General features: G+C 31.3%; 1 protein-coding gene across 1 annotated transcript; it reads left to right on the top strand.

Moving 5' to 3' along the window:
- The first annotated feature begins 5,284 nt into the window (after positions 1-5,284).
- LOC142622271 (uncharacterized) lies at positions 5,285-6,013 on the top strand. The gene has a single exon (XM_075795717.1). It carries the CDS (start codon positions 5,285-5,287, stop codon positions 6,011-6,013), a length of 729 nt encoding a protein of 242 aa, XP_075651832.1.
- The last annotated feature ends 8,977 nt before the right edge of the window (positions 6,014-14,990 follow it).

The raw sequence follows: 14,990 nt of genomic DNA, 5'->3' as shown, positions 1-14,990 counted from the left end.
AAACAAAAAAAAAAAACAAAAAACAAAAAACAAAACAAAACAAAACAGAGGAAATCCAATAAATCATCTCTTTCATCGGCTACACGCCATCTATGTGCCTCACTGACAGGCAATTTGGGATAGGTACTAATATCTTTTTTCTTCATCAAGGGCCAAGTCAAGCCTCTCAAATTCATTGGGGGTAGGTATGAATATTGAATATCTTTTTTGACCTAGTTCCCTCTCCCTTTATGTTTGTTTCTACACCAAAAAACTAAAAAGAGTCGAGCCTCTCAAATTTTTTTAAAAAAGAGAAGTGTACATTTTTTATTCTTTGTCCATGTTTCGAAATAGTTTTTAATGTATCAAATATTTCAATTTAGTTATTTTATTTTTTAAGTTTGTATCAAAAAGTTCATGTTGTTAACTATTGGATGGGGTATTCTACTTTTTAAATTTGTACCAAATAGTTTATGTTGTTAATTATTGGATGGAAAAAGGTGACGTGATAATGGAAGGAGATTCGCTCGAGCAGAGAGAAAGTTTGCTCAAGCGACAGAAATTTATAAGCTTTTTTTCTATTTGTTTTAAGTTGATTCAATAAAATTCTAGGGATTTGATAGCAACAAAAATGTGAAGAGATTAAAGCTGTGGACCATAAAATCTAACACAACTTAAATCAGATACAATATCAAAGGAAAAATGGTTAATTTTGTTAAAGAGGCAAATAAATAAAATCCTTCACAAGTTCACTACAAACAAGTAATATGAACACAATTGGGATTGGGAGTTTGGGGGGATTCAAACCTTGAGAAAATGTTAGTGAAGCTTGCATCAGCAAAGCTTCTTATGGGTGTGAATGTGTGTATTTTAGTTGTTCTTTGTATCCTAGTTGTTCTTCGTCACTTTCTTCCTTTGTATTTTTGCCTAGTTTGTAGATTCGCTTGTGGCTCTTAAACTTTTTCAAGTAATTGCATCTTTTTTTTTTTTTTTTTAACTGTAAAATTCACTTGCTTAATTATCTCTATCTCACCACCGCGCACCCTTGATGCAGTGGTTACTCTACAAGTATAAATGCTTGTAAAGTGTGGGGGGCAAGGGCCGGGGTTCAAGTCTTCAGGAGGGAGCTTCATACACATATACACTTAGATTAAATTAGAGTAAAAATTCTATCTTATATTAAATAACCAATCTCTTCCCCCTTTTGCTGCCATCCAAACTCTTTGGATTTTGCTGAACAATCACAATTCAAAATAAACAAAAGGGGAAAAAATACTAGTAAATATATCTCACTGGAGCGAATCTCCTACATTACCGTTTTTCATTAAATAATTAACAACATATACTTTTTTTTTTTATACAAACATAAAAGTACAAGGACTAAAACTGAAATATTTGAAAGGCCATGGACCATTAAACATGAGATAAAAGGTTAAGGATTAAACCCAAAAAAAGAAGTAACTCCTCTTAAACAAGTTTTCTAACCAATTAATGAAAAAAAAAGTCGCTTATTATTTTTTCAGAGAAAAAAATAGCTTGTGTTTTATTCCATTAAAGGCCAAAATGCAAAAAGATCTCTTGGGTTTGGGTCAGTTGCAAATTGCTGGTGTTTTATTCCATTAAAGCTTGACTTTCTGCCATATGTGGTCAATTTTGCAACTAACCCAAACCTATGAATCAAGCTTGAATAAAAGACCAGCTTTAATGGACCTTCCGCCTAATATTGAGCAGTTGCATTATTAGGAATTTAGGTGGAAGGTGCTCCATCCACACTTGTAATGTGTCCAAGTGCAATAAGATTAGATACACAATATATTTTATATTTTATTTTTCAAACTATTGAGGTAGCAAGTTGTGATTAGTGTAACGTTGTCAAAATCGGGATCCTATGTAGGATCGTGAGAGGTAGTTGGGATCGTAGATCGTAAGATTGGATCCTGAATCGTAAGATCTTACATTATTTGAGAAAAAAACAAAAAATACATATTGGTATGTTAAATAATCACATAAATCATACATTTATTGATATAATTACTATACATCATTACATCCATTTGTAAGCATCATTTAAATAATCTAAAAACCTCAAATGTGACACTCTGATGAGATATTTTTTATTTGAGTCCAATTGACACTCTCTCTACATTAGAGTAGAAAAACTTGTTTTATTGGGATTTTATTTTTCATTTAGGTTCAACTGAGTCTTCTGTTAAGTTAAAGAAGATTACAAGAAATTAAGGTCGCTTGGAATCGTCAGAATTGTACAAATTCTAAACGATTACAAAGATCCTTAAAAGATCTAGATCATTTTGGACAGGTGGGATCGTTAAATCGTAAGATTGTAGGATCCAAATCGGGATTTTGACAACGATGGTTAGTGTATAATAAAAGTAATGTCAATAATAGTTCTATGTGAAAGCGATATTGAACAGATCACAATCTATCACCTTAGAAGTTGTGGTAATAGTTGTAAAATTTATTGTATTTATACTAAAAAACATAATAAAAAACACAAATATTTTTTATCCTCTCACTTTTCATCTCTCTCAACTAATAGGTTACGAATAGGTCGAGCACACCATATGGAGTTGGTGTGTTGTCTTGCATGTCCCTTTCAAACTCAACCATGCATAAGATTAGGAAGTCTAATTTCCTTTTGCAACCAATTATGCCTTTTTTCCGTGCAATATCGGGTTGTTTATAATTGATCATACCTTTTGATTATTGAGGGTAAAAAAATATTCTAGCCAAATGAGGAAAAATTCTTGGGATAAGAATTTTGACAAATAAATCTAATACAGTAGCTATTTAGTCTTTGCCTCGTGCCTGTGACTCTAAAGGTGGCATAGGACGGTAGGAGAAACAAATTAAACAATTCATATAAATTTTAATTTTGCACATAACCCTTTTGACTGAACATAGAGAAAAGGTAAGCAACTTAATCCAGTAGCCAAATCTATTAGCATATTGGAGAATCTCAATATTAAAAAATACCACGAGTAATGCTAAGAAGTAAGAACACACTCATTCTAATATGGTCTGAACACACTCACTCGACGAGGTGCAATATCCTTCTTGGATGATCATCAGGGGTTGGTGTGGCTCATAGAAGGACGATATTGGCCTTAGTGGGGCTGTGTAAGTTTCGCATGGATGGACATGGACAATCTTTGCATGGTTTTATTAGGCGGGGATGTAATGGGAAACTAACAGGCAATTGTGCTTTAGAAGGGATTGGTGATGTGAGGTTTCCCTGCTTTTTCTTTGTCCTGGGTGGCAGGCTAGCTGTGTAGGCCTGAAATGTCTCAGGACCCTTACTTACTCTTGTACCTTGTCTTTGTTTTAATATAAATATAAATTCTATCTTTTCAGTCAAAAAAAAATATGGTCTGAACTGGTTGCCATAATATAGTCTGAAGTGGTTGGTGGTAGTCCGTTAGGTAAAAGATTACTTGGTCTTTCGGATGATATTTATATTTAATTTGAGCCCATATGGGTTTAATTATATGACAAAGTCTCTTAACTTCAACTACACAGGACTTATGTTTGTCACTTCCGTCTTTCCGCGAAGGCTAGTCATTGGTGTTTTGTGTATACTTCTTTTTAATAATTTGATAGTTAATAGAGGAGAGGGATTTAAATGTCCGGACTGAGGTGAATTTCTTAGAAGGTGTACAGTTACAAATCTTGAAGGTGAAGTTGGTTCTTAATCTTAATTACTTAAAATTCTTCGTGTTAGGTTTTAGATCCCTGTAAACTAGATTGCTTAACCAGCTAATTAATTAACCAAGTTTATTATTAGGTTTATTCAGATCTAGTTTAACACAATAAAATCATATCATGTAAAGCAGTGGAAATATAAATAAGACCACGATATGATGACCTAGGAAAACCAAACCGGTAAAAAACCTAAGGAGGATTTAACCTAACTATCCTCAAGATAAAAAGCAAATCCACTAGAAAGAATTGAAGTTTACAATAAGACTTAGACCATTAACATCCTATTACTACCACATGTAGAACTTACTGACACGATCACGTGCAAGCTTCGAATCCACGGACTCCTTCTCTCTTTGGACTTTGCACCAACACAAGCTCACCTGCTTGTGACTTTGAGACTTCACTCAAAGGTTTTGGATCTCCTTAGACGTTGATCTTGTATGCAACAACTTCTACAACATCGGATCTTGAGATTCTTCAAGGAATAACACCGATAGAAGACTTTAGAGAGCTTTTGGGTACAAAACCCTAGATCTACAAAAGAGACACAAGATGCACTCTAATTTCTCAAAAAAAACTCTGAAAAACCTCTCAAGGATTAGCTTATAATTTCCTTTAAATACTGGAAAAAATGGCTTACGATTTGGGCTTCAAACGGTCAAGTTATGGGCTTTTTACGTTTGCTGATTTTTTGCTGATATGCGACTTTCGATTGATCAAGTACCAATCGAACGAAATAGATTGTAACTCATTTTTTTTTCATCCCGAACTTGAGTTTTTTGTCTTGGACTTGGAAGTACACTATTCTAAACCAATGAGACTTACTTTTTGTCATGGTTTGCCAATATTACAAACTCAAAACCTAACACTTCGGTCAAATATAGCTGGCTAAGACAGTTTCTGACTTTTCCTTGTTTTTTGTTTGTTGAGGAATCATTCTTTTTGCTGACTTTTGTTCTAGACAAAGGAATCAAGAACTTGGTTTGTGCTCTTATGCGAAGATTTGTTTTATATATACAATTTTTATTTTAATTGATTTGGTGAAAAATTCCTTTCAACTATTGTCAATATTTAAAATAAAAAAAAGTTGGGCTTAGACACCGTGGTTACACCTATTGTCAATACTCAATTTATTTTGGGTATTGAGTATTTTGTCGTCTAATTTTTTCAGTCCAATTAGCCTTGGAGGAAAATATGAATTTGTTTCATCTTATAAAAAGTTCATTATCAAATATTATATTTGAAATGATTGTTGTATATAAGACTAATCTTTTTATATTTATTTTCAAATTTTATTTTGAACTAGAGTTATTGAATTTGCATTGTACACACTTCTCTCTTCTTGGCTCTTAGTAGTCGGGACAGTAGAAGCTCGTAACTTGCATTTTCCAAACGCAAGATTCCAACCTTTCCAATTTGGTTCTCTTGATCGTAGTAGGGGATTTCATACTTTGCCTTTCTCATCCTTCTTTAGCCTTATACCTTCGTGCTCTATACCATAAACCTTTCCATACTTTTTTCCACATCTAATCCTTTCATTTTCCTCGTTTTCTTTATACATTATGGATTCATCTATGGAAGAATTATGAAGAAATTTAGTCTCTCTAAGGAGGAAAAAGGAGTATTTTCCGTTAATTCTCAGGAGGTAGCACAATCAAAGGAACAAGCTCAATTCAGCCTTTTATTTAGGCTACAAACTAACAAGGATTTTAACAAGGAGGCTTTCAAGTCCACCCTTCAACAATTGTGGAAGGGTCCTGATCGGGTAATCATCAAAGAAATGGGGAGCAATTTATTTTTGGCAGTTTTTGTCACAGAGGAGCATATGAAAGATGTGTTGGACAAAAGCCCATGGTCTTTTGACAAGAGACTGGCTTTGTTGAAGTGTTTTGATGGTGATCTTAGCCTTGGTAATGTCAAATTTCAAAGGTCTCCTTTTTGGATTAGGGTCTTTAACATCCCAATAAAAAGCATGAATCTATCAGTTGGTAACCACATTGCCAATGAGATTGGTATTCCACTTTTAATTGATGCTCCTAAGAGAGACCTTGCATGGGGCCCTTTCCTTCGTATGAGGGTGGATATTGACATTACAAAACCATTGATGAGAGGGAAGATGCTCCAAATTGAAAACGCTAAAAAGGGGTGGATTTATTTTAAATATGAGAGACTGCCTACTTTTTGCTACCGATGTGGAATCCTTGGACACCAAGAGCGTGAATGTCAAAGTATCAGGAAAGGGTGTATTTCAATGGATGAAGAGAACTTTCAATTCGGTCCTTGGCTTCGAGCAGTGGGTCCAAAATCCAATTGAGGCAAACAAGCTTTCAACCAATTAAACATCAATGATGAAGTTGATGAAGACAATCTGATTTCAAAAGTGGAGGATGATGGAAGAGCTTCTTCCCCAAACCGATCACAGATGATCAAACCCTTGCCAATTGGAAAGTTGATCTCAAAAACAGCTGTCTCTTAGATGGAAGACTCCTTAAGAATTTCAGAGAACCAGGTACCTTCGAAATCACGAAATCCTATTTCAAATTTGAATTCTAGTAATGCCGCAAACCCTATCTCCCTTTCAATTTCAAATTCAAATTTGAATAGACAGCCACAAACTAAAAATTCGGAGATGAACCCAACCTCAGTGCGACTCAATTCGGATTCTACCTCTACTGAGGCTAGTGATCTAATCAAAACCACCCCAATATGTATGGAGAAAGAGTTGTTTCTTGAGCCACAATCCCTGAGTGAAAGGAATCGTTAGATGGAAGGAAATCAACAAAAATTTCTTGAGATAAATACAAAAGATTCAGAAGGGGTTTTTTCAAATTGTGATGTTGAGATGGAATTATCCCCAACTATTATGGAGGATTATCCAGAACATAAAAAATCATCCCTATGTTCTTGGAAGCAAATTCTTTGCCAATCAAATGCTGTTTCATCCACTGAAGTTCATAAAACACCCTCATATCCTCTAAAACATCCCCAGTCAGACTGTTCACAACAAAGGTCTCCGGTTTTCAAAAAACTAGCTATTGAGGTTGATAATCAGGCAGGTCAGCATTTGTTCATTGGGAATACTCTCCCCTCTCCATCTCCCACATGAAGATTCTAACCCCCAAAAAAAAAAAAAAATCTTATCACTTTGATGTCCATGTAAATCAAGAAGGTGTCATTTGGCTTCTTCTTTTTTTTCAGGTTTTCTGAGCATCCAAGTGAAGATTCGTTTTTCTTACAGTAGTTTGGATTTTGAATTTTTTTCTTTATTTCTTTTTTTTCTTTTTTACGATGTAATCGTGCTACTCTAGCGTATGCTAGTGTTACAAAAGAGAAAAAGGCAGTCATAACGTCATTTGTCCCTCTCTTTTTTTCCCATTATATATCATATTTCTCAATTAATAAAGTCTACTATCATTTCCTCTCAAAAAAAATAAAAAAAGAATTTGCATTGCACAAGTTAGCAATTAATTTAAATAATTTAACAATTGATGAAATTAAAGTGCACTTATTTTTAAAATTAAATTTTTTTTTTTAAAGATTCTATTATATTATTTTCTGTTATTTTTATTATCTATTGTAATTTTGGGTTATGATAAAATTATTTTTAATATAATACTAGACATTAATCCAGAAAATTCAGCAAAAAATTATATAATATTTTTAATAAGGAGTATTAATTAACAAAAAATCAAATCAAATCACAGAATTTGTAAATTGTGTAAAAATATATTAGATATTGTTTTCAAAAACCAAATATAATATAATTTAAATTATTTATTTATTTATTTTATTATAATGGCGTGTTTAATTGGCTTCAACTTTTTTTTTCTTTTTTCAAGAATCATGGCTTCAATTAATATATAACAATTTAACATCCTTTATAATTCTAAAAAATAAAAACCAAGATAGAAAAATGTAAATTATAATTAGTTGCTAAATTGAGCGGTATATTTTATGAGCAAGATCAAGATTCTTCCTTAATTGCAACTAATCAATGCTTTAATCATAAATTTTACGTAGCGTAGTAATTTATTATATTTGTTATTATAATATTCCACTCAATCATTTATCATGCATAAACACATTTTACATGAGACAAGCTAGGAAAATCAATGCTTAAATCATAAATTTTATGTAGTGTATTAATATAAGTTAGAAAGTATGGACATTTCATTTGAGGTATCAACATATCGTACATGTGTCATGCCTAGGTCACTTCTAGTTGTGTCCCCATACCCGTTTTTGTGCTTCTTACGAGATAATTAAGTCAGTATTTTTTCAAAGTAAATTTTTTTTTCAACCTATAGTTAGGTTTTCTAAGCCCGGAATCTGATATAATAGCTATATATAGATGTCTTCTATATTTTTTAAATTAAAAAAAAAAAAACAAACAAACAAATGCTACTCAATCATATCCTTTGACACCATAATATTAAGCTCCAAAACACATTTAAATTGAAGAAAATAAGTAAAATGTTTTCTATGATCATGGTAAACCTACGTTACCTACCCATGTATATATACTATATTAAACAGTTATAATTGTCAATTTACAAGCCGGAATAGCATTGGCAGTTCTTGTTTAAAATCCACCTTGAATTTGCTAACAACTGTTGTGGCAGCTATATCACAGCACTGCCTATTATGCTCGCAAATCATATGCTGTTGCACTCTGTGACTTATCAATTGTAATATTATTTTTTTCCATCTTTCCAAAAGTCTTGAAGATATATCTGACATAATAAACATTGTATTGTAAGAGGCTTTTTTTTTCTTTTGTTTCTCTCTCTCTCTGTTAGATGTCAATAAAATTTTACCCCGACTATTAAACTAAAACAACCAGTTCATTTATCAGTCAGATCTAAACATATATTTTAATTTTAATAATGGCTAATACGAAATTTCAATAGATTTTTCTTCTCAAATAGATATGAATCTTTGTTTCAAGATAAATAATTTTGCTAAGAGTGATCAATGAATGTTTTAATTATAGGTGGTGTGATGCCTCATTTCAAGTTTTAAAAGTGAAATAAGTTTCAAAATTCAAAGTGGTGGTTCAATGGATAATTTGACTTCGTAGATTAGGGATGGGGTTCAACTTATTTTAGAGGATATAGATAAAAAATGTAAGTAACAATGAAAAATAAAGCAAGTAAAGAAATTATAAATTATCAAGTACCAAGATTGAATTCTAATTAGGGTTTTTTTTTTTTTTTAAATGTAAGCCAATCCCTTGAATTCTAAGTGTATTGAATTCTAATGGATCTTGGCCATATTAAAGCCTATTATTACACTAAGTTACTAACAACCAATAGATTTGAACATATTTCATATCTTGGCCATTGTTCTATGCTTTATTGTTTATTATTTTTTTTCTTATTTAAAAGTTGTGATAATTTATTTGAAAATTATTTTATTTTTCCATGTTTATTAAATCAATATTGCTCATTTTTATAAATTTTATCTATTATTTGTATTTTATTTTATTATTAAATGATTTATGAAGTTATCACAGTTCGACTTCGGTTGAACCTTGGTCTAACCTTAGAAGCCTTAAACCTCTCTCTTTCCCAGTTCTATGAACAGTTCGAGTTTCAAAACCGTGAGTTGAAATACAATAAAATTTAAATCTATGGCGTCTATTATAGGATGATTATTTTTCTCAAGTCCTTAATCGGTAATAAGAAATATTATTAGTTAAGTTAACTGAAAACCAATTGTACATGGAATGAACCTTTATCATCTCCTTTCTTCTTGATTGGGCCTTATGCCCTCAAGTAAAAGATGGTTTAGGGCCCTCCCCTCCCCATTTTGTGAAATGAATTGGTGCCGGTCGTGAAGTTTATACTCTAATCTAATTTATATATATATATATATATATATACATTTTTTTTTTGAGGAGAAAGAAACAATATGTAATTGCAACTTGTAAAAGCCGACAAAGAGTCATATGCTTTCTTTTCTTTTCTTATGTTTTATTTTTTATTTTTTATTTTATGTCTCTTTTACAACGAATTGTTGCCAAGTAAAATGGTTTGCTCTCTATTTCGATGCTAAATGTAATCTCAATTTTTGCAATTCTATGTTTCCATGTGTTTGATAAAATGACTATAATAAGGATTTTTTTTTTTTTTTTTAAAGGGTCAAGTTCCAATAGAAGAACAAATAGGAAGAATAAATGTTGAAGAATACTATTATGTTAGTAAACTTCATTCATAAATGGGTTTTCAACATTATGAAAAATTCCTATGGTGCTTCATTGGATCTATTGTAGCAATGAAGATAGTAAAAAGAATATTAGGCAACAATAATTTTGATTTATTATCCTCTTCTCCATTAACATGTTCTAGTGCTTGTAGATTCTTTCTTTTTCTTTTTCCTTTACCACTTGCAAAAGATGAAATAAAGAACAAAGATTTGCATAACGTATACTTCATATTGGGATGCATTGCACCAAAAAATGACAAGACATATAATATATTTATATTACAAATATTCTTTATTTGATTATCCACATCATCTTTGACAATAAAAAGAATAAACTATCTAAAAATTTTGTGACTCTAATGCATAATAATAAAAATAATCAAAGTCCTATCCTATCTAAAACAGTTCACCAAAAACAAAAGTTATCAAACACTATGATAACTAGTGTGGCATGGGACAATTAAAAATAATCACAATTATAAGGTTCAAATTATACATTTTTTTGAGATGGTGTTCAAAGCTATATATATAATAATAATAAAGCTGAGAGAAACTTAAATTAGAATTTCAAATTAGAGTTCCAATTTTGTACCATATGATTAGATTTATATAGGGACCACAACATAATTATCTTTTCAGGTGTTCAATTAAAATCTGAAAATTGAAATCCAATTTTAATCCATGTATCTAAATTTACGTGAGAATTACACCATAAATATCATATTTAATTCACGTACAGAACTAATCGTCTTGGATAACAGATTTGCTTGACAGATTTTGAAGTTTACACATTAACATAACACACACACTCTTTCTCTAGGCTCTTCCCCTTCTGAACTGAATAACCCTTCATATTTCTAATTCTGCATGCCCGTTCAGTTGCCTCTACTCCTAAAACATCAAAGAGCCCATCAGATGATCGGAGGTCTATTCTTTCTCTCAACTGGAAGGGAAAAGGCTTTGAGTTTAGGTTCTACTAAAAAATGCTCCATTCAGAGGAACATGATAGTCTGCAATCCTTGATTGGGGATTGGGAACAAGCAGTCCAATTATCATGGGAGAAGACTTACGAAATTTGTAAGGTGTGTGTTCCAGGTTTTTTTTTTCACCCCTAAAAAATTTATGATATTCTTTTAATTTTGATTTGTGCCTGAGATTTTGTTTTTGAGTGATTTGAATGAGTTCTTGATGCAGATTTAATATGTTCTGTTTTAGTTTTCGCCATTTGCTTGTCTGTCTTAGTTTTTTTGTTAAACAACAATAAAAGTTTCCTTCCTTTGACTACCATGTGTTTTATAAATTTAAAAAAAAAATGATGACCATCTAATTTAGATAGTAATCTGCTCCACAAAAGCAAAAACGTTTTGGCTAGCCATATTTATGTCAGGTTAGTCACCCTGTTTACCATATGATTGAAAGTATTGCTGCACTTCTTACAATATTTAACCCAATAGTTTTGTTGGCAAGATTGAGTGAGATAGAGTGCACTAAATACTACAAGCAGACCCTAATTCAGAGTCCATCTATTTGCTTTCTCAAATCAGTTATTTACTTTTTCAAATCAGTTATTTGCACGCATGTGTAGTGAACATCATCAATTTTACTCCCATAAAACTCTAATATCATAAATTGCATCAGTTGCAGAATACATCAAGAATAGACACATACAAATTTTGGTTTATTGACTCACGCATGAGTCATCAATTTCCATCAATTTACTCCACATAATCAGTTTTGGTAATTCATGGCTCACCTGCATAATATTTTGTAAATTGGTATAGAGCTAGCAGAGTTGGAAAAGAGGAATGCTCAAAGGCAAGCAAATAAGTGAACTATAGAACTTAAACTTTAGAATATAGGTACAGTCTAGGGAGCGGATTAAAGTCTCTTTAATGCATTCTACCAGCAGTACTTTAATTGACTAATATAACGTGTTTGTATAGCTAGAATTTATTGGTCTTGGCCAATTTTAATAAGACTTGATAAGTGAAACTTCTATATCAGCTTGCATATAATATAATCTTCTAAAAAAAAAGAAGCTTGCATATAACATAAGAACTTTGCACTTTATATTTAATTTTTTATTAGTCCATCATCACTATTAGCATGTTTCAGATGTTTGTGTAATCCTTTGGGAATGCATTTCTTGCTAAGAGCTATAGGAGATTTTCTAGATAAATTACAAAAGAAATGTATTGCGAGATTGTGGTTACTTTGACAATGCTATTTCCATGCAATTGATAGTAATTAAAAGCAATTGTAATTAAAAATAGATAATCAGAATTTGTGAGATTGATTGATAAATTTGAGATTTATTTTTGTTTTTTATTTTGTTTTTGTTAAAGTGAAATATATTTTTAAAATTTTGTGCATGTACCTTTGCCACATGATTTTACTCTTATAACATGACTTTTGTTGGCTTCCATTTTGATTCAACTGTTAGAAAGGAAGTAAGGGATAAGGACTAATGACTAAGGAGGGCAACTAGAGAATTGTCATACAATTGGGGAACTCTCTTGGCAATTAAAATTTAGCATTTTATGTGAGCTTTGTATATAATCATAAAGTTTTCAATGTCTTTTTGAAGGAAGAATTAATTTGACGCTCATACACTTCAAAAATATGATGTTTTACTTCTTGCAATAGGGTTTTGTTTTGTATGTATGTGGTTTATTAATATCTAAAATCAACATCAATTTAAATTGTCCATTGATTAATAGACTTATTTGTTGAACCAACTACATAAATTGAAGTTTCGACTTTTAATGTCCATTCTAGATGTAAGTTTAATTTTCTTAGTCATTTCAAAAATGTTTGAAATTCAGCTTAGACATTGTTGTTTGCAATTTATATTTGTCGCTCAATATTTGATGCTTCTAGCAAGTAAATTCAAAATTGGAGGCCTAATTTTGTGCCACGCATCTTACTAAATTTCTTAATTTCATTGCAAACATTTAACAACATTGTGAAAACCGAAGAGTCCAATGAAGAAATCATGTTCAAAACACCATTTCACTATTTAACAATTAAGAAATCATGGAATTCAAGAAGTTGCTTCAAAATTATTTTCACTATTTAATAGTTCAAAAATCATGGAACTTAAGGAAATACTTCAAATTTGATATTGTGATTAATTTAAAAACAGCTTATAATTTTTATTTTCTAGCTAAAGTGTAAACTTCAAAATCTGTGAAGCAAATTTGTTATATATGCTCTTCCAAAGAAGATTAATTTTGTACGTGAATTAAATATGATATTTATGGTGTGGTTCTCACATAAATTTAGATACATGGATTAAAATTGGATTTCAATTTCAAATTTTAATTGAACACTTGGAAAGATAATTATGTTGTGGTCCTCATATAAATTTAGACACATGGCACAAAATTAGAACTCTAATTTAGAATTCTAATTTGAGTTTCTCTCAGCTTCATCTATTATTATATATATATAGATTAGTGTATAACCCGTGCATATATATGGTACAATTAAAAAAATTACAATTACACGCATATATGCATTCAAATTATACTCTCTCTTTCTTTTATTTTTTTAATATGAATTTCTTTTGGATATACACATGAGTTTACTCTTTCTTTTTCTCTTTTTTTGTTTATTGAGTTTTTGATGATTTATTTATATTGGACCCTTCGACTTTTGCACCTCATTGACTCACCAAGAACAAAAAATTTTAAAAAAAAAATTTTTAAAAAAAAAAACTTGAATAAAACATGTGACGCAAAATTAGACAACAATTGGAATCCAATTTAAAATCTAATTGGATTTTCTCTCAGCTTTACCTATATATATAGGGCTGGGTTCAAGTTACACTTGGTATAACTTTAAGCAATATTACACCACTCAATATTTTTTAATTGGATTCGAATATTGACAAATCCACCATTAGATTACATTATCTTCATATATTCTCTATGCTTGCAAAATTTTAAGGTGATCAAAGATTAATAGCTATATCATCAAACAATTGTTAAAATTCAAGTGTTTGCAGTTTAAACTAATGCATAAAATATGAGTTTATGGATCAAATGGTAAATAACAACCAATTGATATATATATATATATATATATGACTATTCGTTTGCTTAGGTAATACAAACGCATGGCTATATTAGTATGTTCTCTATGTATTTTAATTAATTTAAATATAATATATATATATATATATATATATATATATATTGTAGGGGTATTGGGCCCAACAATTTATGAAGGGTGGCCCAACGAAGTCTTTTGGGCCAGAAACCCAAATCCGAAGACATCAAATGATCATGGAGTATTTAAATGTCCCAAAACGTCCGAGGTGTAGATTTGTCCTCGGAATATTAAGCCGAGGACACACAGTATACGTGGAGGACAATAAAAAGAGCGGTGGAATGTCTAAAGTAAAGCTGCTACCACCGCCCATGCATTAAAAGCTCTGTAATTGATACGCTGACTGATAGAGGGAAGGATGGGACCTGAGCATAGAGCTTGGAACTTGGTCCCTAATCCCAGCGGGCTTTAGGGAAGAATGGATGGGACAAGTATCCAAAAATCAGGATTGCAACCATAAAGTAGAAGATGTTGAAGAGAAGGAGAGGAATATAAATAGAAGGGAAGGCATACGAAGAAGGGAGAGGCTTTTTGAGAAAGAAGAAGTGTATGATAATCAATATTTGTATCCAAACTTGAGAAATACTATTAGAAAGTATCCTCGGAAACAGTCCGAGGAGGAATTCTCAGTCTTACTCTTTGCAAACGATTCTTTGTTTTCTTCCATTGGGCCCAAAGCCCGTTCTTTTTGTAATTGTCTAAGCCATCCTTGAAATCTAGATTACAAACCCATCCTCTACAAATTCATTGTGAAGAAAGGCCTTTCAAGCCCATTTCCTCCTAGTCGTGGTTTGGGAATTTGAATTGTGTCCTTACATATATATTTCTAAAAACTGAAACATATCATTTATTGTTATTATGCTCCTATTGAGACACGTCAGCGGCCACATTTCTCTCTCTTCTCCTTTTTTTTAACTCTTTTTTTCTCTTATTAATTTCCCAACTTAATGTCATACTTTCACCAACTTTTC

The sequence above is a fragment of the Castanea sativa genome, chromosome 1, assembly GCF_040712315.1.
Source record: "Castanea sativa cultivar Marrone di Chiusa Pesio chromosome 1, ASM4071231v1".
Lineage (NCBI taxonomy): Eukaryota > Viridiplantae > Streptophyta > Magnoliopsida > Fagales > Fagaceae > Castanea > Castanea sativa.
The sequence above is the reverse complement of the archived record's forward strand: the minus strand, read 5'-3'. Positions and strand labels throughout refer to the sequence as shown.